The following is a 23416-nucleotide window of genomic DNA, read 5'->3' as shown; positions in this document are numbered from 1 at the left end:
TGCTGACAGTTTTCTCCTCTGCAACAGGGAACCTCCTAGGGACTACAGGCACTGCTATTGGCATTCGCAGAGGCCCCAGGGTGGTGAGTCTAGCGCTAAGTACCCCCCCACGCATTGGCAGCAGGAGGGTGGGACCTTCACTGTCCTAAGTCCCCTTGCAGATGGCAGACAGGCTAGGGTCAACTGGTATTTCTTCCCCTGAAACCCAGGCTATTGCAACCGGGTCACCTGTGGATGGCGTGGTGCACGTGGGCACCCTGACGGCGGTCCTTGAGGCTTTTGTTGCAAAGATAGGGGCGGTGCATGGTAGGAAGGGTGCACGTAAGAGGCCCCCCGTCCTCTGGGGAGAGCTCTGATGCAGACTCGGGCCCTGCTGCGGCTGGTGACCCCTGCTCTGACCTATCAGACGTGACTGACCAGGACCGTTCGGAGCACTTATCACAGCTGTGCGTGATACCCTGAAGATACAGGAGCCAGCGGATCACTCTGCTGATGTACCGGTCCCTTTTGGGTCCCGCAAGCCAGCACATTCACCTAAGGTGTTCCCGTAATTGACTTACTTTGACAAATTCATCTACAGGGAATGGGGTCACCTGCAACGGACCTTTTCGGTCCCCAAAAATTTGGCGGTGCGTTACCTCTTTGAGGAAAGCCTTCTCAAAAAATGGTCGGCTCCTCTGGTCGTGGATCCCCCTGTATCTAGGTTAAATAAAGTAACCACGATCCCAGTTGAGGGTACTCCTGCATTCAAGGATCCCGCGGACAGGAAGGCGAGGCGGTGGCTCGTTCCTTGTTTACGGTTGTGGGGTCAGCCGTGCGACCTGTACTGGCATCCGCACTGGTGTCGCAGACACTGACTGAGTGGGCAAAACTTTTTCACTGCGAATTGAGAGATCAGAACGCCTCCCCTGTCTGCGTGGAGCTAGTAGACCAACTAGTGCAAGGCCTTAAGTACGTTTGTGACGCGGCCCTGGATACTCTCCCTCTGTTATCCAAGGCTTCAGTGTCAGCTGTGGTGCTGAGGCACCTAATTTGGCTAAAATGCTGGTCTGCTGACCAGGCATCCAAGAAAGCCCTGACGAATCTTCCCTTCCTTGGCGAGAGGCTCTTTGGAGCCTCGTTGGATAACATTATTAAAAATGCCACGGGTGGTAATAGTACACTACTCCCACAGGCAACGAAGGCTAAGAAGCCTCGCCACAGGCAAGTGCCCTCTTTTTCCACTCGCAAGTGGCTTTTTCGTCCGCCCGGTGCTTCGACAAAACATCCCTAGCCCAACGGTCAGAAGCGCCCCTGGAACCGCAAGCCTAACAAGCCTGCGACCAAAAGTGCTACCGCATGAAGGTTTGCCCCCCTTGTCAGGTGGGGGGGGGGTCGTCTTCAGGAGTTTGCAGCCCGGTGGACCTCCCGGTTATCCGACTAATGGGTCTGCGATCTGATTTCCACAGGCTACAAGATAGGGTTTCTCTCTTGGCCGCCAAACAAGTTCTTCCCCCTCCAGCATACCCGTGTCCCCGGGTTCGTGGGGAGGCCCTGTTAGGGGCGGTAAGGGACTTGCTGAATCAGGGTGTGTTTGTACCGGTTCCGGAATCGGAGCGTTTCCAGGCGTTCTACTAAATCTGTTTGTGGTTCCCAGGAAGGAAGGGGTACGTCCAATCTTGGACTTGAAAGCCCTCAATCACTTTGTAAAAGTGCAGAGGTTCAGAATGGAATCTATTTGGTCAGTAGTCGCTGCACTCAATCAAGGGGACTACCTGGCATCCTTGGACATCCAGGATGCATACCTGCACATACCCATATGCCTTCGGCATCAAAAATTTCTGTGTTTGGCAGTCGGGAAAGCCCACTACCAGTTTGTGGCTCTTCCTTTTGGCCTGGCATCAGCCCCCCGAGTCTTTACCAAAGTTCTGGCTCCAGTATTGGCATTGCTGAGGCAACGTGGGATCACGATCATGGGTTACCTGGATGATCTCCTCCTGAGAGCATCTTCCGCCTCAGAATTAGAGGAGGATGTGGCGATCACCATGCAGACACTGCGAGAATTTGGGTGGCTGTTGAACCTAAAGAAGTCGGTGATTGTGCCGACTCAGAGTCTGGAGTATCTAGGCTTGCTATTGGACTCTAGGGTAATGAGGGTCTTTCTTCCCTCTGACAAATTGCAGACTCTCAGATCTGCAGTCAAGCTGCTGATGAACCGCAAGTGGTCGTCTGACTGCTTTTGCATGCGAGTACTGGGGCTCATGGTAGCCTCTTTCGAGGCTGTACCTTTATGCCCAGTTCCACACCAGAGTCCTGCAGGAGGAGATCTTGACAAAATGGGACAAATCTCCGTTGTCCCTGGATAAGCAGATCCAGGTGAGCCAGCAAGTCGGGGACTCTCTGATCTGGTGGTTGACGTCCCCGGTGATTCGGTTTGGAAAATCGTTCCTTCCCCTAACATGGACAGTGATCACTACGGACACCAGTCTATCAGGCTGGGGTGGAGTGATGGGGATTCAGTCAGCTCAGGGCCTCTGGTCGACGGACGAATCCAAGTTGACGATCAACCTGCTAGAATTGAGGGCGATCAGGCTGTGCCTCCACACATGGTCGACGTGTCTTCAAGGCCGTCCGACCAGGATATGGTCAGACAATGCCCACGGCTGTGGCATATATAAATCGCCAAGGGGGAACAAGAAGCTCAGCCGCGGCTCGGGAGGTCGCTCACATACTTCGGTGGGCAGAGCGACACGTTCTTGCTCTGTCAGCCATTTACATCCCAGGGGTGCAAAATTGGCAGGCAGACTATCTGAGACCCAGGAGAGTGGGCGTTGCATCCAGAGATATTCAGGCTGCTGTGCCTGAAATGGGGCACACCAGATGTAGATCTATTGGCCTCCCGTCTCAATCGGAAGGTGCTGAGATTCTTGTCCAGGACAAGAGCTCCATGGGTGGACGCATCAGACGCGCTGGTGGCTCCGTGGGATCAGTACCAGCTGATCTACGCCTTTCCACCGTTAAAACTGTTGCCACGTCTGCTTCGCAGAGTGGAAGCCGAGGGGATCCCAGTAATCCTGGTTGCCCCAAATTGGCCTCAGCGGCCCTGGTACGCAGACTTTGTGCGTCTGGTGGCAGACGCTCCCTGGCGACTGCCGCTGCGAGAGGACCTCCTATCTCAAGGTCCAATCTTTCACCCTGCTTTACCATCGCTGGCTTTAACGGCATGGCTATTGAGAGCCAGGTGCTGAGGAACCGGGGTCTGTCGGACTCGGTGATTCCAACTATGCTGAGGGCGCGGAAATCTTCTTCACGGAAGATATACCATCGTACCTGGAAGGCCTACAGCTCCATGTGTGAGGAGAAAGGGTGGCATCCGCGCTCCTTTTCTATATCCAGGATCCTGCTGTTTCATCAGCAAGGAGTAGACCAGAAATTGCCGTTGAGCACCATTAAGGGGCAAATTTCAGCCCTGGCTGTCTTTTTTTTTTTTTTTTTTTTTTTTTTTTTTTTCAGCAACCCCTGGCGTCTCACTCATTAGTGAGTACCTTTGTTCAGGGGGTATGAGATGTAGTCCCTCCGGTGCGTCCACCGTTACCTCCATGGGATTTGAACCTGGTGTTGTCGGCGCTTCAGAAGCCGCTGTTTTGAGAATATCAGGGAGATTCCCCTGTTGACCCTTTCACAGAAAGTGTTTTTTCTAGTGGCCATCACATCGGCCAGGAGGGTTTCGGAATTGGCGGCCTTGTCCTGCAAGTCGCCTTATCTGGTCATCCACAGGGATAAGGTGGTGTTGTGTCCGCAACCATCTTTTGTACCGAAGGTGGTCTCGGCCTTTCACATCAATAAGGAAATTGTATTACCATTGTTGTGTCCTAAGCCGAAGCATCCCAAAGAGGTGGCCCTTCATGCTCTCGATGTGGTTAGAGCTCTGAAGGTCTACTTGTCTGCCATGGCTCCCTTTCAGAAGTCAGACTCACTGTTTGTTTCGGTGGCTGGTCCAAAGAAAGGCTTTGCGGTCTCGTCGGCCACCATTTCCAGGTGGATCAGACAGATTGTAGTCCAAGCCTACACCTTGAAGGGGCAGGTGTCCCCCTTTCCAGTCACGGCCCACTCCACAAGAGCAATCGGAACATCTTGGGCCTTCCGACACCAAGCGTCTGTCGCTCAGGTGTGTAAGGCGGCGACCTGGTCTTCTGTCCATACGTTTACCAAGTTCTACAAGGTAGACGTCAGTGCATCGGCTGATGCCTGTTTTGGCCGCAAAGTTTTGCAGGCGGCCGTGTAGTTGCCATTGAGCTTTTTTCCTGGTTTTTCGATAAAAACGCAGTACTGTTTGTTAATGCACTGTTGCATTACTTCCGCAAATAGGTTGCGATGTTGGGATTTCTCCTGTCGAGAATACCAGGCTATGGCGGTGTGTTTTTTCCGTACACTGCTGTTTTTTTTTGTGGGTTTAGTTTCACTAGTTCCCACTTGCCATGGTGGATGAATTTTTAATGCTGTTTTTCACACCCCCCGTTTGCCACTGCTTGGGGACGTCCCATTTAGTTAGAGAGGAGCTGTGCCGGTCGGTGAATATAAGAGAAAATAGGATTTTTGTACTCGCCGTAAAATCCTTTTCTCTGTAATTCACCGACCGACACAGCACCCACCCCTCCTTTTCTCTAAGTTTATACTGCTTGTTGACGTACTGAGTCTGCTGGGAGCAGGGAGGGTTGTTGGCAAAGGGTCCACCCCCAGGGACGGGACTAAAGTTCTGTGTATTGTGTTAAAATTTTGCCTAGTTCTCCTAATGGCAGGCTAAACAACCCATTTAGTTATAGAGAGGAGCTGTGTCGGTCGGTGAATTACAGAGGAAAATATTTTACAGTGAGTACAAAAATCCTATTTTCTTCAACTATATAAGAGCAGTCCAATATGTGAGGATTTAAAAAAAAAACAGGAACAGTAATAGCTTTGCGTAGACATTTCAAACTATTCAAGAAAGTTCTTCTTCTTTAAGGCCTGGTTCACACCTATGCATTTTTTTAGTGTGTTTTCAGTTTTGCAGAAACACACTACAGTCTATTTAACATGGTTTGGATGTAGTTCACAACTGTGCATTTTATGGAAAGGGCCAGGGACTTTTTTCTGGTTTTTGGTTCCATAGACTTCAATGGATCATGCATGTCTTGAAAAAACGCAAATGCACCTGGAATATGCAAACTACAACCTGCATAGGTATGGATCCTTAAAATAGAAACCTCCTTATTGTGCTCTGTTATATAGTATACGCATGTTCCCTAGAAGTATTATGTTTTTTTAAAAACTTTTTCTTACATTGTGTTTATTTTTTTTTATCTAGCATTATGTCCGTATTAAGTAACAAATGTGGATTCCAGCTTCAGTATCAAATGATCTTTTCGATCTGGTTGCTCGCATTCAGCCCTCAAATGTGCGAGTATTTGCGAAGGTACAACATTGTACCAGTGCTCTCTGATATCCTTCAGGAATCCGTCAAAGAGAAAGTAACGCGGATCATTCTAGCAGCTTTTAAGGTAAGGAGCCATGAAATTCTGGATTTTTCAAATGTTGTGTTGCTTGAAAAGTCATTTATTTGCAGTACATTCTTATACTTTGGGAGCAAGTGAAAAAAAAATGTGATTTTGTGGTTTATTGCCCAGCAAGATGCTCTTTTTTTTTTTTTTTTTTTGTGTGTGTTTTAGAAAATGGACAAATGTATCTTCAATTGATTCAAAAAAACCACAGCTGCAGATTTCTGTAATACTTTTTGTTTAAATGTAATACCAATGTGACATGCTGTTGAAGTGTATGATATGAGCCTGTCTTATGATTCTTATACAGGGAATGATTGCAAACAAGGGTTTCTTGTAAATCACTTGAATTGCTTTAAAAAAAATCTTCCAACATGGAATCCAGGTGTGGCACCGTTGTCACTGGTGTATGAGGTACAAGCATACAGATACACTGAGAAGTCTGCAGGACTTCTGCAGGGCACCCATGAGCTGTTAAATTGCAGATGCAATGCAGGCTCTTAGTGAAAAAATAATATATGCACATTTTTATTGCATTGATTTATTTTTTAAAGGTGAACAACTTCTTTAAAATTCAGTTCATGCAATCTTGGTGTGAATTTTCAAGAATCGTACTCAGAAGCAGAGCAGTAAATTCTGGGCAATGTATGCCTGCACGTGACATCTGCCATCTAGCCACCTACAAGTCATATGAAAAATAGGATAAATTTGCATGCCCTTGTGAAAGACATTTTCTTGTCATTTGTAGAAAACTGGAAACCAATAAGATAAGAATGCTTCTATAAACTTTGGGTTTCAAAGTAATTTAAGTCGGCATAAAGAATTTTGTGGGTCTGCATTCATGCAAAATAGTTATGTTGTATCTAACAAAAGTTTTAATATCCCTGTGCCTTGTTTAAAAGGTGTACCAATTCAAATTTCTTAAGGTAAATGTTTAATATTGACTGGAGTTGGGACCTATAAAAGTGCATATTGTAAGAAATGCTAATCGATAATAATAAAGCAAGTGCATGTTATAATAGAGGCTTATCCTTATAAAATGAGTAGCTATGAAGTAGAGCAATTTTGTTTCCCTGTTTTGTTTTATTAGCCATCAAAGGGAAACTAAATTGATTAGGGATAAATTTTTACTTTTGGATGCAGGAATGCACCCCCCCACACTTGAAAAAATGCAGGCTTTTACAGGTATGTAAGAAATGTCAGAATTGGATCTATTTTGAAGTGGTTAAACAAAAAGAAAATATTAAACATTTTACAGTTCCTTTAGTAAATAACCTACAGCAATATGCACATTAGGGACTCTGGGGCTATGTATTGATTGTGTGTGAACCCTTCCAAACCCACGTTGTCATGTTCAGCATACAAGCATGAATCTGTCAGGCTAATATGAAATATAGTAAAGCGGAATACTGCTACTGTACTGTCATAGTGTAAAGGCTGTTTCACGTGTTGCATGTTTTCTCAATAACAAGAAGTGCTGTGCCTTTTTATCAGGCTCTGTTGGGGTTTTTACCATTGTGTGGACACAGAAATAGACTGATTACCTTATGTTGCATGCTTCCATACTACTGTTGCAGTGGCGGTGTGTGTCCATTAAGGGAACACGGGCGCTGCCCCCTCTTTCCAGTCACCCCCCTCTGTGTATAATGGATAGATTCATGCATTGCATGAATCCATCCATGGCCGCCGCCACCCCCTATTCAGGCGCCGGACACCTGGTGCCTGAATTCAAGCGACGGGGGTGCATTTTTGAAGTGTCTGTCTAGAGCCATAGGCTTCAAAAAAGGTGAACTGTGTGTGCAACGCATTGCGTTCACAGTCCACCCATGTATTAGAAAAGCAAATAAATATTTGCTTTCCTAACACTGAACCACCTCTCAGTCAATCAGGTTACCCGTCACCTGATTGGCTGAAAGGACAGGCACTACGATTGGATGCCTATCGGGAGGAGGGGAGGAGATGCACGGAGGACACAGGAACCGCTGTCTGACCCGCTGCAAGGTCCCACCGCTTGCAAACTTCACCCACATGCCTGACCCACCACCCAGATGGGGTAAGTGTCGGGCAAACGGCGTGCGAGCGGGGGGTGGGGTCACAGTGGCAACTTTTGATGGGTTGCAGTGGCTGCGTTTGGATCACAGTACACAATATTTTGAGCACCAGCAGCCACTGCTCTGTTGGTTTCCTTACTTACAACTTGGTACAGAGTGACTTTGATTATGTATAGCTACTGAAGCTGGTGACTTTGTAGCTGACTTCAAAAGTAGCAAATATAGAGACTGAGCTACAGACTACTGAAATGTCTTCAGCATAAACCTTTCATTGACTGAAGTTCAACTTGTTTGGTAAAATCACTAAGGGCTCTATCACATGGACGCAGAGACCTGTACAGCATTCAAGAAAAAACTCCTCGAAACAACGGCAACAACATTTTTAAAAGCTAAAAAAGCCGAAGCCCACAAAAACATGTAACCCAATTTTCAGTGGTTGTACCTTACCAAGCGCTTAATTTGTTAAGTGTCATGAATGCTTTTGTTACCCTAGTTATTTTTTTTAACATCCATTTGTAGGAGAAAAAAAAATTCTCTTTAGGGCTCGCTCACACAGACACAGAGACCCATACAATAGCAGTTCATTTATGCATCTAGAACAGCAATTGACAGAGCTTGAGCTATGGGCAAAAATATCACTCTAGATGTGCAAAGCTGGTAGACATCTCCAAAAAGACTTGCAGCTGTAATTGCACCAAAAGGTGGTTCTACAAAATATTGACTCAGGGGGTCTGAATACAAATGCATGCCACACTATTTACATAAGTATTTGTAAAAAAGTGTGAAAACTATTTATCATTTTCATTCCACTTCACAATGATGTGCCACTTTGTGTTAATCTATTACATAAAATCCCAATAAAATACATTTACGTTTTTGTTTGTAACATGACAAAATGTGAAAAATTTCAAGGGCTATGAATACATTTTCAAGGTACTGCAAGGCTATACAGCTATTGTCTCTCCATAAACAAACTGCTGCATGGGCCTCTGTGCCAGTGCAAATGAGCCCCTAAAGAGAATAATTCTTTAATTCTACAAATGTCTGTTGCAAAAAACAAAACAAATGCAATATGGCTCTAAGAGGCTTTCATGACCCTTTAGAAATTGAGCACCTGCTATAGTTACAGCCACAAGGCCACCGGAAGTTGAGTTAGATGTTTTTATGGTAACAGTAGGGTTCTGCTTTGTTACTGTTTGGATTTTGTTGGTGCTTAGTTGTGTTTTTTTTTTCTTCTTCTTTTAGGGTGTTTCTTCAGCATTGAAATAGGCCATGGGATAATTTTACATTTGTAAATAATTTGACAGCTACAAAATCACACCTCCTTTTCATTTAATTTATTTAACTTTTTTATTTTGTTGATTCTGATCCAATGTTAAGTAAAAATTAGCATAATTATTATTATTTTTTTACATTTATAGTGCATAATGTACTTTAATAATGTGTTATCAACATGAAGTGTATACCAATAAAATAGTCACTGCTCACTTTCCTGTAATAATGCCAAGTGGTACTATTTTTCACTGTAATCTATAGGTCAAGTTTTACAGATTTATGAGAAGTCCCTCAGATTATGCCTCTGTAGTGTGGCCAACACAATCAGTATTGTATGCTTCAATGGATTTCTTGTTACTATGGAAACACAAAGTCTTTAGGAAAACATTTAAATTTCAGAAGCTTAAAGATTTAAGGCACAATGGATGGTTTTATTGTTGTTTTTTCCTTCTTGTGGTGGAGGCATTAGGTAATGATATTGCATTAAGTGTTTCCTGTAGAAGCAAACCAAGGCTGCTTTCTACACCACTTCCAGACGGACTTCTACTTTACCTGAATAGATTCTTGTCCTTAAAACACTGAAATATAGGTAGCACAAAAGCATGTAAAAAAAAAAAAGGGGCATCCACTTTGGTTTCTTAGCCTCATCCATTACAGGCAAGGTAGAAATTTAATCGGAATTGTGAATTTTTCACAGGGGAAACACATTCAAGTGATTCTAAAGCCAACACATTTTTACCTTAAAGTGGAGGGCCACCCTAAAAAAATAATACATTAAAAATTAAAAAAAAAAATGTACTTACCAGAAATGCCTGTTGCTAGGCACATCATCCTAATCTGCCTCTTCCTCCTCTGCAGAGATCTTCTTTCTTCTCTCCTCCGTGCGGTGTCTTCTGGGTAATCGAAAAAGCTGTCAGCTAAAATGGATGGTGCCTGAGCCTCATTGGAAGGAGAGAAGATTCCTCAAGGTTTGCCTGTAATGCAGCCTTTTGGTGCTGGACCCTGTGTAATGGAACCCTGTGCAGTGTTTGTTCTGACCAAGGTGCTTTCCTGCAGGGTGCTATACAGGTCCAGGGGAGTGGACCCAAGATTAAGGGGGCACCCAATCTCTGAAGATCTTTTATGACAAAGCTTGCCGTGATGGGTGAAGATTGAATGACTGTTATGTTCAGAGTCCTGCATCAGGAATGGTAAAGTCTGCATTTTCTCTTTTTAAAAAAAAAAGAGAGAGATCTGTCTGTTCTCCCAGGGCCACTGGGAGCAGTGTGCTGTTTAATTACTTGCCAACCGACCCATAGCCGAATGATGGTTACAGGGAGGTTGCATAACTCTGGGAAGGCGTACAGTGAAGTCCTCCCAGAATCCTGCTCTCACATCCGCTGGGGCACTCACCTGAGAACATCCGTGATCGATAGCGGCCTTTTACCATGTGATCACTCAGTCAAATGACGGAGCAATCACTTGTAAACAAAATCCCCTCTCTCCCCTCTGTGTACCGATCGGTACAGTGGAGGGGGAGAGATCGGATGGCAGCAGTGTTGTGGGTTAGATCTGTAGTGGCTACAGCGCTGCTCGGTGACAATTGCAGTCACATACATTCATCCATCCGTGCCCAGCCATACCGTGCCGTGCCCAGCCATACCGTGCCGTGCCCAGCCATACCGTGCCGTGCCCAGCCATACCGTGCCGTGCCCAGCCATACCGTGCCGTGCCCAGCCATACTCTGCAATACTCTGCCATACCGAGCCATACTCCAGTCTTTTTTTTTTTTTTCTTTTATAGAAAAGTCTGCCAGAGCCCACACACGGGCTGCATATTTACTGCTTATCCATGGGGGACTGTACAACTGTAAGCTGATAAATAGTTTAGCAGTTCACTTTAAAGTGTTGTTAACTGCTCGGTAGGCAGGTGTAGCATGGTATACATGCTTGTAAACTTGTTACTTAAATGCATGTTTAAATATACATGTTTTTAAAAACATGAGCATGAGTGCATTTTAAGGGGTTGTATCTCCAGTATAGTGCACATGTGATTGGCTAAATCCTGCAGGACTAGTATGGGGCCAACTGCAGTTAAGCAGGTGCATGCTTGCAAACCAGCTAAAACACAGGGTTGCTAGAACGTACAGTTGCTGAAACGCACGGTTGCTAAAGATGCATTTTTTTTACATATTTGCATAAATATACGTGCTTATACATAATAAAGATATTGCATAAAGATACATGATCATGGTTGCACAAGGATGCATGTTTATTCATGTTTGTATAAATTTTCATGGTTATATATGATTGCATAAATATACATGTTTAGACGTGTTTGTATAAATGTACATGGGGATACATGTTTGCATGAGGATACGTGATCGCAAAAAGATACATGATCGCATAAAGATGCGTGTTTAGACATGTTTGTATTGATATACATGGTTTTACTTGTTCATGTAAAGGTACATGTTTATACGTTTGCTTAAATATACACCGTTATACATGTTTGCATGAATATACGTTTCATAGTTTCATAGTTAGTAAGGTTGAATAAAGACACCAGTCCATCCAGTTCAACCTGAGTGAGTGTCTACAATTGCCCCTATCCCTGTACATTGCACACTCACATTAGTCCCTACCCTCAAGGAGCCCACAATCCAAGGTCCCCATTCATATACTAGGGCCAATTTTGGACAGAAGCCAATTAGCCTACCTGCATGTCTTTGGAGGGTGGGAGGAAACCGGAGTACCTGGAGGAAATCCACGCAGGCACAGGGAGAACATGCAAACTCCAGGCAGGTAGTGTCGTGGTTGGGATTTGAACCAGCGACCCTTTTTACTGCTAGGTGAGAGTGCTAACCACTACACCACTGTACCGCCTTACATAAAGATACGTGATCGCATAAAGATTCATGGTTGCATAAAGATACATGTTTACATAAATATACATGGTTATACATGGTTATACATGATCGCATAAGTATATAGGATTGCATAAAGATGCATGTTTATACATGTCTGCATAGATACGTGTTGCGTAATGTTGCATAAACATGTTTCATAAATGCATGCTTGCTTATTGCATAAACTCTTGTTTCCATGGACACATATTGCATGGATGTGTGTTTACAGGGACGCATGCTTTAATATTTTGCCCAAATGCATAGTTGCATAAGCACATGCTTCCATAAACGCATACTTCCATAGATGTATATTGCTTAAACACATGTTGGCATGTTTTCATTTGTACTGCATACATAAGTTTATTTACATTAAGCTGTATACATATGTACTGATTTTCCTGGGGCTACATACATATTCTCATTTGCATAGGACTACATGGATATGGGTACTTATTTACCTGGGGCTGCACGCATATGTGATTGTTTGCCTGGAGGTACGTGTGTATGTGCTTGTTGGCCTTGTACTGCATACATAAATGCATGAATGGCAAGAATACTTGTATACCTGCATGTTTGCTTACCTAGGTACTTGCATACCTAAGGGGTTGCATAGAGGTAAACCAACATTGTTTTAGGCCTGCGTCCTTGGAGGACTGTAAATTAGGTTGGCTAATATTGTTACTGCATTATCTACCTGTTATACCAGTTAAATGGTACCAGAAAAGAGGCAGCCGGGGAGGCAGCAGCACCACTCTCAGGTTCAGGGATCTGGCGGTGTCCATATCTCCCGAAGAACAGTGGTGTCGGAGGCATCTGAGCCACTGTGGTGTTTGGCATTGCAGTGTTTCCTGTCGCATTAATTTTTCATTTTTTTTGGTACTGCCTGGGTCTGTCAGAGTCATCAGTGTTTTGCCTTGCATTTGCTCTTGGAGCGGAAATTTTGGGCTCATTATCACGAGGCAATTAAATGGCAGCAGAACCAAATAAGGATATGAGGTTGAACTTAAGATCTCAAGCTACTAAACATCCTCCTGTTTCTGATGGGCTAGACCAGGGGTGTCCAAACTTTTTTCAAAAAGGGCCAGATTTGATGAAGTGAACATGCTCGAGGGCCGACCATTTTGTCTGACATTCTTTAAACCATTAAAATTCGGTCTAAGTGTGTTCATCCGAGCACTAATACACGGCCCAACAAGAATTATCTTGTCTTTGTGCTGTGTGTGGTGAACAGATGAGCTCGGGTGTGTTATTTGGATATACTGTATTTAATCGGCTTATACCACACACCTTAACTTTAAAAAGGAAGTCTCAGGAAAAAAATAAAAATAAAAATCTTACATTTTAAATAAAGACATGTGAAGCAAAATAAGGGTCAGTGCCCATCTGCAGCCCCCAGCGTATTGCCATGAATTCAGCCTCCACCGTATTGCCATGAATGCAGCCTCCACCGTATTGCCATGAATGCAGCCTCCACCGTATTGCCATGAATGCAGCCCCCAGCGTATTGCCATGAATGCAGCCCCCAGCGTATTGCCATGAATGCAGCCCCCAGCGTATTGCCATGAATGCAGCCCCCAGCGTATTGCCATGAATGCAGCCCCCAGCGTATTGCCATGAATGCAGCCCCCAGCGTATTGCCATGAATGCAGCCCCCAGCGTATTGCCATGAATGCAGCCCCCAGCGTATTGCCATGAATGCAGCCCCCAGCGAATGCAGCCCCCACATTGCCAGGAATGCAGCCCCCACATTGCCAGGAATGCAGCCCCCACATTGCCAGGAATGCAGCCCCCACATTGCTAGGAATGCAGCCCCCACATTGCCAGGAATGCAGCCCCCACATTTCCATGAATGCAGACTCACCATTACCATCAGTGCAGCCTGATTCACGTCCTCTGCAGCCTTGGAGGAGACAGGGAGGGGGGCGGGATGAGCGCCAACAGACATACAGGAGAAACTCCTGTTTCTATCGACGGCCTCTTTAATTGAAAGTCCCGCCTCCTGTGATGGACAAAACGGTTGTCCAATGGCAGCGCAGGACGGGACTTCCTTTTACACAGGACGCTGTCCTGTATCCAAGGCACTCGTCCCGCCCCCTCCATGGCAGCCAGCACATCTATCTTTTGTGGCCCCCGGCGATCGGGTATTCGTTGGGGGCCACAAAAGATATATATCTGAACATGACCAGACGGGCCGTCCGAAACCGGAACGCGGGCCGCGATTGGCCCGCGGGCCGGACTTTGGACATGCCTGGGCTAGACTGTTCAGTAATGACTTCTCTGCAAGAGACATATTTTTACAGCAGGAATCTGTGTTTAGGTCAAAGCATGTTCCCTACATACAGCTCTAGTCCAGGTCTTAGTAGAGGTTCATTCTTTCTCTGTGGAATTTGAAGATCCAGGCATTGGATTGGCAGAAGGCTCTGTTTCTGGGGTGATGCGAAGCAAAAAGTTTGGGCTTGATATTCTTCCTTTTCAGGAATTTGGAAAATAACCACTGATGCCAGTCTCTCTAAATTGACTTGTCTGACTACAGTTCAGTCGGCTTGGTCTCCACAGCAGAGAATACTGTCCGATAGCTTGGAATTTTTTTTGCCAGTATGCCTTGCTCTGGATTATAAAACTGTTGTAGGTTCAATTTGGAAATGTCTCTGCAGGCATATCTATCAACCACCAGGACGGCACCAGAGGTTATGCGACTCAGGGAGGTGTACCACATTGTGTCTGGGACAGTACAAGTGCTGTCTTTATTGCCAGTATATGTTCCAGGTATAGGATAGTGGCAAGGGGAACTCTACTAGATTCCAAGTTCTACAACAGTTTGGGACAGGTGTGTCCGGTACAAGAGTCCCACTGCCAATAGGCGTACATGTACTGGTAACACCTTTAAGGTCTGGTTCTCCCTTTTTATTTGATTTTTTTTTTTTTTTTTTTTTCTGTTTTGGATTTTGCCACATATTTTGCGAAGAATCCGTGAGGTGGTAACACTGATATTGGTGTTGGCCGAATTAGTCCAGGGGGGCTTGGTACACTGACATAGCGAGTCTGGCGGGGGTTGATCCTTGGACACTCCCTGTCCATCGGGACCGGATGGTCTTGAGTTCTGTATCTCAGCACTGTTGAGCCCCTGGAAGCCAGCTTTGTGGAACTTCAATTACAGGACTTGAAAATATTTTTTTGCCTGGGAAGTGGCCCAGGAAGTGGCACTTGCAGAAATATGTGAGTGGGAGATTTTCTTTTTCTTCCTCCAATCGATAGAGGAAAGGAGTTTGGCCTTAAGTACCGTTAAGGGTCAGAGTTCATCCCTATCCATTTTTTTCCAGGGGCCATTGTTTCTCGCTACTTGTCTCATACCTCGTACAGCATGTAACCTGGACAGCCCTGCCTGTCAGGCCATTCTTGCCTCCTTGGGACTTGAATTGATCTTGACTGTCCTTACAGAGGCCACTTTTTGAACCAATCGGGGGATTCTGTTGGTCTTTTTATCTCAGAAGGTGGCTTCTTTGGTTGCTATTACTTCACAAAGTGGAGTGTCAGAGTTGGTGGCTCTTTCATGCAAGGAGCCATTCTTGGTCTTACATCATAAGGAGATGTTGCATCCTCATCCATTTTTATTGCCTAAAGTGGTTTCTAGTTTTCACTTGAATCAGGACAGTGTCTTGCCTTTTATTTTTCTCCTAATACACAGTCAGCAGGAAAAAGATCGCTACCTACTCTAGAGGTAGTTCAGATTCTCAGGGTCTACTTAAGTTGTCAGCACAAGTCAGGAATCCTGGTTTGTGTTGCCAGAAGAGCCCAGGAAGGCAGGCGGCATCCAGGTCGAATATTTAGCAGTGGATCTGCCAGTTTATCAATGATGCCTATGGTTTAAATGGCAAAAACTTTTTTTTTTTCTTCGGAGAGATTCTCTACCAGGTGTGGGAGTACCTTGGGCCATCCATCATCGGGTGTCAGTGGCCCAGGTGTACAAGACCACTATTTGGTCTTTTGTTTATACATACACAGGATTTTTACCAGGTCGATGTCCATAACATAGAAGAAACTGCCTTTGGCCTTGGCGTATTACAAATGGCATAGTTGGTCCTTCTCTGGTAGCAGTTTCTGTAATGGCTTCTCCCTCCCCTCAGGGACATTGCTTTGGGACATCTCAGATAGTAATTACTATAGCTGCCCTGTGTCCTGTGATGTACGATAAAGAAAATAGGATTTTTCCTACAGCTTACCTGTAAAATCCTTTTCTTGGAGTACATCATGGGATGCAGAGGTCCCCTCCCTTCTTTTTGGGAATTGCTTGCTACAAAACTGAGGTATGTCCTGTATAGGAGGGGTTATATAGAGGGGGACTTCCTGTCTTTTTTGGTGTACCAGTGTCCATTCACCTATAGGTGGTGTATTACCCAGATAGTAATTACTATAGCTGCTCTGTGTCCCATGATGTACTCCAAGAAAAGGTTTTTACAGGTAAGCTGTAGTAAAAATCCTATTATTCATGACCTATAATTGCTCAGGTTCTTGATTTTTTTTATTTATTTTTTTATTTTATTTTTTTGCTGATTGTAATGTTGCTATAAGCAACACAGATTTTTATTTCAGACACTGCCATTCTTGAGTCAATTCTTTTGGTCTCCTAAATTATTCGCTGGTGATTCAGTAGGTGCTTCTCTTATAGGTAAATGTTACTTTATTTTGTAGTACTACATTTAATGGTTTTATTCTGATTGTAGAATCTGCTGGAAAAGTCCACTGAGAGAGAAACTCGACAAGAATATGCATTGGCAATGATCCAGTGTAAAGTGCTGAAGCAACTTGAGAACCTGGAACAGCAAAAATATGATGATGAAGACATTGTTGAAGATATCAAATTCCTCTTGGAGAAACTAGGAGAAAGTGTACAAGATTTAAGGTCAGTATCGGTGGCCTATTTGGACTATTTTTAATGGCTTGGTTACTCTCTGGTTTGAAATCAGGATTAGTAAATTAAGTTGTCAAATTGATATTTTGGCTTAGCTGGTCATTAGAAATCTTTGATAACAATATTCTAACATTCTAACAGACATTCCTTGTCTAAAATCTTTAGTTAACAAGGTTCTCCGAGAATTTTTTTTAAGCTTTCTCTATTTCATGATCTGCAGTTTGTGGCTCAGAAACTTGCTTGATGAGGCAAAAGCTGCATGAGATCAGCACCTATGGCTGGCCATAGACCAACTCGAACTGTAAGTGGGCAGGCTGAATGTACTAAGTTGCTTGATCAACTTGGGTACAACCAGCCTGCCGGATTCATTTGCGAATATTGTTAGCTGCTGCTATAGTCGCTAGTAATAATCACTGTCTTCTCCCAGCGGGGAGCCCACCCATGGTTGCAGGAAAGAAATTTTCACCATCTATGGCCTGCCTAACTCTCTGGCTGTTTTCTCTAGGAATGGTTACTAGATATCATTTTGCAATATATTTATTTATGGAACTCCTTGGGTATTTGCAAGACTAGCCCTAATAACCCATCTAGTTGAAAGTATATGTCCCCTGATTGATGTAACTGATAAAAGTAATTTTCACATCCAACTGTGTCTTATGCCATCCAGAGCTGGCTGCAGGGCAATTTTAAGCACTTTCAAGCATTAGAAACCAAGCCGACTGACAATCTCTGACTCACAGTGGTGCAAGAGAGGAACCTTTCACCTTGTGAGGTTCAAGTTTGGACCACATAGTGTTTGGTCCTTTAGGCAAATGAGCAAAGAATGGCATTTCATGGAACACCTCACTTGGAGGAAAGTCATACAGCCAAGGTTGCAAACCCCTCACAATGTCTTTTACTGACAAAGCATTGAAAATGTATTGACAGGTAAAAGATTTTACCGACCACCTCAAACATAATAGAAACTCTTATCATTTAAATTAAGACTATTAGTTTAAACAATTTGTTAACGTTGTTAACCCCTTTGTAAATGCAGCTTTTGCATCGTGATTGCTTTCACATTGGTGACATGTTCGTGAGCCTGTCCCACTAGCTCCCGATCGGAAACCCTTGACCAAGAACTGTCTGCGATGGCTCGATAAATGCTCAGACCACATTTTTGGCACACAAAACCTGGGTGTTAAAGCCCACCTTTAAATGTTTATTCTGAAGGGTTTTAGGTTAGTATTATTTTAAGTTGCTCTTATTTCTATTTCGTTCATTGACGGACACAGCTCCTTTAAATCTTGACAGGGTTATCACGCCACCTTCAGGAGGGGACTAGGCAGAACATTTAAAACATGTAAAAACGGCAAGACTGCATAGCACCGTCTAGGGGGCGGTGCCACTGGCTATAACCCCTCACCCTGCTTCCTACAGCTCAGTTTTTTTCCTGCCTAGTGTAGGAGAAGCACCTGGCTACCTGAGGGGATCATTGGTCCTGGGAATCTTAATTTTTTTCTGCAATTTTGATCCTGTGTTCTACTATCAACAGCCGGGCTGGGTGACAGGCTGGAAAATATAGATCCTTGTAATCTCCCCATCCTGGCCATTGAGCGTGTGCATACTCCATCTACGCACTGGGTTGGGCACGACATGCCCCTTCTTGTCCAGGGGCGGCCGGTGGGCTATATGCTCTGGGGCACACATATGACCGGGCTACTGCTGTCTGTATCAGTGTGCCGTGGCCAACAGCCACCCCGTACTGCTCGGGTGATGGGTCTGTGGTGGATTTCATCCAGCAGTCCCGACATGAGGGGTAAGTGTGGCCCCAGGAGGGAGCAGCTGGGCATTCCCTGGGAGGTTGACTAGGGGGTCTCTTACTCTCCATTTCCTCTCTCCCTATCCCTCATTCCCTCCTCCCCCTGCTGGGGCTGCTTTGTGACTGGGCATGAGATGCGGTGTATGTACCTGGCCGGGGGTGCTCCGGGCCTTGGCGGGGGGCTGCGCTGGCTGTCAGGATCCACGCTTTCTTTCCTTGCCTTTTTCCTGTCACAGGGAGGTATTGGGGCTGTTTGCCATGAGGGGAGGCCGCTGTGTGGGCCGCTGCCATTTTCCTGTAGCCTTATGCAGTATATATGCTGTCATCCATTTTCTAGAAGGCTTGGTGCCCATTTTCTTGGTGGTTTTTGTGCTAGAACCGCCAGCGGACATTTTCTTGTAGCCTCAGCGCGGTTTTCCTCTAGTGCTGGTGTCTTTATACATCAGAACAGCGCGGTTTTTAATTTGAGCACTTCGGGACTGACACAGGGCAGAGCGGACGGCGCAGTACTGTCAGGGTGGTGAGTCCTGCGGGGGGACCCCTCAGTCTGTGAGCAGCTAGGAAGGTGGGATTTTGTGTACCTTGCCTTAAGTCCCTGAGTTGTGGCAGGTGAGTGAGGGTCAGCATGGTGCCAGAAGCTGGCGCTTCTTCCCCAGATATCCCTGCTATTGCAACCGGCTCACCTGCACAAAATACGGTTCCTTATGGACACTTTGTCGGCGCTCCTGGAGACCTTTGTCGCAAGGGCGGAGGCGGCGTGCGGGTGCAAGGGGGGGTAAAACACGCCCCCCTGCCCTCCCCCGCCTTCTAGGGAAACCTGATTCAGAGTCAGGTCCCACGGTGACAGGCGGGCCCCTGTTCTGATGTATCGGAGGATGCGACCTGGGACCGTTCAGACAGTGAGAATGACTGACTGTGTCCGGGTCAGCAAAGGAAAAAGAGCTAGTAGGAGCAATTAGCACAGTGGTGCGGGATACCCTGAAGATACAGGATGCAGCAGGGACAACTGCCAAGGTGGCGGCCGCTTTTTGGGTCCCGCAAACCGGCCCGCACGCCTAAGGTGTTTCCGTATTTGACATATTTTGATAAGTTCATCTACGAGGAATGGTGGTGGTAACGCACCGCCTTTTTTCTCTGGACTTTCGAGTCCCGAGAAAAATGGTGTGTTACCCATTTGAGGAGAGCCTCCTATAAAAAATGGGCTTCTCCTCCGGTTGTTGACCCCCCCCCCCGGTATCCAGGTTGAATAAAGTAACGACGATTCCGGTAGATGGGACTCCTGCCTTCAAGGACCCTGCCAACCGGAGGGTCGAGGCAGTGGCTCAGTCCATGTTTACGGTGGTGGGTTCAGCGTTACGACCTGTGCTGGCCACGGCCTTGGTGTCGCAAACACTTACTGAATGGGCAAAATTGTTGCACCATGAATTGGAGAAGCAACAGACTTCCTCGGTCTGCGTAGAACTGGCAGATCAGTTGGTACATGGCCTTAAGTATGTCTGTGATGTGGCCTTGGATACGGTCCCCCTGCTCTCTAGAGCATCAGTATCAATAGTGGTGCTACGGCGATGCAGGCTCAACAGTCATATGCTAGCTACCCTAGCGAAGGCCCAAAAACTGCTAGCCTATGTGGTTGAATTGAATACTCTCACTAACGAGGTAGTACATACCACATTAGACATTTTCTTGGTATTTACTGACTTCATGTATTGTACAGTAGCAAGGTGTTTGATCAAGAGACTGATCTATTGTAGCAAAGCAGAGTTTGTGTCACTTTGCCCTCCCTTATCAAGCATCAGTGTGTGCACTGGTCTTTTGTAAAAACATACATCTTTTTACTTGCTTTTACTTTCATATTATCTTATTTAAATATTTACCTTTTTATAAGTGGTATAAATGTTAAAAAAAAAAAAAAAAAAAAAAAGTTCCTATGCTACCCGTGTAGATGAATGGTTGGGTCGCTCAAGGGTATCCAACCAGAGGGGGCAGCTACAGGTGTCTCCGAAATGAGTATTGGCGTGAGTAACCACTTGCAGCCTGGCAGGATATAAAGTGCAATAAGTGAGCTCCAATTTACGCAGCTGCTTCTTCACATGCACATATTTAGCTCTTTGAGGCTGCACCTCTGCAGGAAAATCTTGGCACCATCCACCGCAATATTAGGACACTGTCTGGCAAGATGATGTCCTGACCCTTGTAGTTTAAAAACCTTATCAGGAAGGGTCCAAAGATTTCCTTGGGTAAATGTTCGATGAAGTCCACAGGAGACTTCCCCTCAGATCTTTCGGGCAGACCCACTATATGCACGTTGCGGCGGAGTCAATTTTTCAAATATTCCAGCCGAGCATCATGTGCTGAAATCTTATGAGACAAGGATTGCAGAAGGGGCTGTACAGTGTCCTCTATAGAGATTATTCTCCCCTCCAAAGCAGAAACCATTTCTCGGATCTTGTCGGATAAGGGATATATCTTCTTGCAAAACATCAAACACCTGATTCAAGCTAGTTGGAGAGCTTTTATATGAGGTGATTGCCATGAGGATGTCTGACAGGAGTCCTGTGTTGGGTCGGCTGCCTTACAAGACTCAGGATGAGAGACAAGAATGTTACTCACTGCTCTATAAGGGAGAGTCCATGTGATTGCAGGTTCCTCCAAGGCAGGAGAGCAGGCAGATGTCTGATCCTCCGCTAACAGCCAGCACTGTACCAGGAAATGCATGGCCCCACTACGATCCTTTGCCAGTGTGTGGGGGGCGAAATGCTCCTGATGAGTGTCTGTGTTCCACAGCTTCTCCTTGATTGACCGAAGTGGAAGGGAAGCGGCGCCATCTTGGTGAGAGTGGTCCACGGCTGCCAATTTTCTTTTCTTTTTTTTTTTTCATGCGGCACAGTGGTGTAGTGGTTAGCACTCTCGCCTAGCAGTAAAAATGATCGCTGGTTCGAATCCCAACCACAACACTACCTGCCTGGAGTTTACATGTTCTCCCTGTGCCTGCGTGGGTTTCCTCCCGCACTCCAAAGACATGCAGGTAGGTTAATTGGCCTCTGTCCAAAATTGGCCCTAGTATATGATCCTCCTTGAGGAGGGTATGGATCGATGTTAGTGTGCAATGTACCAAACGGATGGATAAATGGGTCACAGCTTTCCTGTCACAGCTCTCCTCCAAGCTTTCATAAAGCTCAATCAGGATAATGATAAAATGTGGATGCCAAAAGACATTAGAAAACCATATAGCATAATACCATAAAATAAAAACTTGATCCTTTTATTAAAAGTTGTGCACTCATGTGATATATTAAAACAATACAGCATTGAAACAGCCGTGTGCAATCTTACTCTTCCCAGAAGGGCTCGGCTTGCTTAGTGTTCCCGGTGTATATGTGTGGCCACCACTACTAGCTCACTGCACACCTGCTGCTTAAGAGGACCCCTCTGCCCCCCCCCCCACAGTACCTTGTCTCCATGTTGATGAGGACAATGACCTCTTGCCCACAACTGTGGCTCTGTGGTTGTGGGGGTGCGGGGAGGGACTTATCGGGATCTGGAACCCTCTTTTTTAACAACTAAGCCCCAAGATCTCACCTTCCCCCAATGTAAATAAGTAGTATCCCTACTCATTAAAAAAAAAAAAATGGACACAGTAAATCAAAACCCGGAGCCAGTTTCTTGATTCATTTCTAAAAAAAAAAGGGACTTTGTCCCCTGTATTAAATCCAGCATCAACCACGATGAACTCCGGCTGCCGACCTGCACAGGGAAAAAACATTCACCACACTTTTTTCTCTTTTCTCTTTTTTTTTTTTGGCGGCCCAAATTTAATTTGCAATCCTTGGAAATCCCCGATCATAGCATACACTTTCATTTTATAACATCAGTATAGTAATAGCAATACAGACAATAACAATCCAATAAAATGTAATTTCGTGTTGTGATTGCTGCGTCTCTGTTGGCCATCACGTTCTAAATCTTCCTGGACTCCCTGAATGCTTTGCAGCTTTCTTCTTTGTTGTTTACTTTACATTTCTAAGGACTATTCCATGGTACCGTGCTGCCTGCAAGCAGTGAGTCATTTACTGACTACACCTCTGAAATTTCACCTCTGTAGTTCTGCACTAGAAAATGTAAGTTTACAAACTTCAACACCATTCAGAGTAATAGCAATAGGCAATAGCTATTTCAAATACAATGTGTAAATTAGTATATGATTTGACATTTTGACCATCGATATGCTTGAAGATAAATGCTGGGAGTATGCACAAGAGAACAACTTGTTTACAGGAGAAATAAGAGTCTTTCTTCAGTAAAGTGGTCATAAAGCTTAAACCTTTTTACCTACAATGCATTCCTTGCATTAAGGTATATGTATCTCCAGCTCACCCCTCCCCACTCGATCCAGCTGTGCCTGTCTGCAGTGGCTCTCTTCATCGCTTCCCGGTCTCAGGCTTTGCTGAAGCAGTGGGAGCCATTGGTTCTTGCTGCTGCCAGTCAAAATTCTGTGACGAGGGGGTGGGGCCATACCATGCTGTATGTGTCTATAGACACAAGCCGCATGGCCCAGGATCCGAGCCCACAGGTGTGCCATAATAGGAAGCTGCTTTCTATGGTGGCACACCAAGAAGAGGAGCCAGGAGCTCTGGCAGGGGACCCCAGAAGAGAAAGTCCAGGGCCCATCTCTATTACACAGAGCAGATAAGTACAAACTTTTTTTGTTTTTGTTTTTTTGGCCTTGCAATTCAGCATCTTAACCTGCTATGTGTCTTAGGCCCTATTGTGTCTTGCAAACAAAACTTAGTGCCGATAAATGTTTTTTTGTCATCAATGGTACTTTAAACTGGGAAAGTACAAGATGACATTGACTCTTTACATTCCTACCAAGTAGTCTATGTATGTATTCTGAACCTTGTTTGAACTTTGTAACTAAGTGCCCTTAAGTCTTGTATATTCTAAGTAAAATCTTTTGTGTGCATTTTTAATGGGAATTGA

At 45.1% G+C, this 23416-nt stretch overlaps 1 protein-coding gene across 2 annotated transcripts in view; it reads left to right on the top strand.

The window, feature by feature from the left end:
* The window catches only part of ATP6V1H (ATPase H+ transporting V1 subunit H), a 150695-nt gene that overhangs the window by 72907 nt on the left and 54372 nt on the right, over window positions 1-23416 (top strand). For both annotated transcript variants that reach the window (XM_077492693.1, XM_077492694.1), the window contains exons 10-11: window positions 5324-5516; window positions 16448-16626. In XM_077492693.1, the coding sequence (XP_077348819.1) occupies window positions 5324-5516; window positions 16448-16626 (372 nt within the window). The remainder of the gene's footprint in view (window positions 1-5323; window positions 5517-16447; window positions 16627-23416) is intronic.

The sequence above is a fragment of the Lithobates pipiens genome, unplaced genomic scaffold (assembly GCF_037356315.1).
Source record: "Lithobates pipiens isolate NorthernLeopardFrog02 unplaced genomic scaffold, aLitPip1_a1.2 Scaffold_19, whole genome shotgun sequence".
In the NCBI taxonomy this organism is placed as follows: Eukaryota; Metazoa; Chordata; class Amphibia; order Anura; family Ranidae; genus Lithobates; species Lithobates pipiens.
The sequence above is the reverse complement of the archived record's forward strand: the minus strand, read 5'-3'. Positions and strand labels throughout refer to the sequence as shown.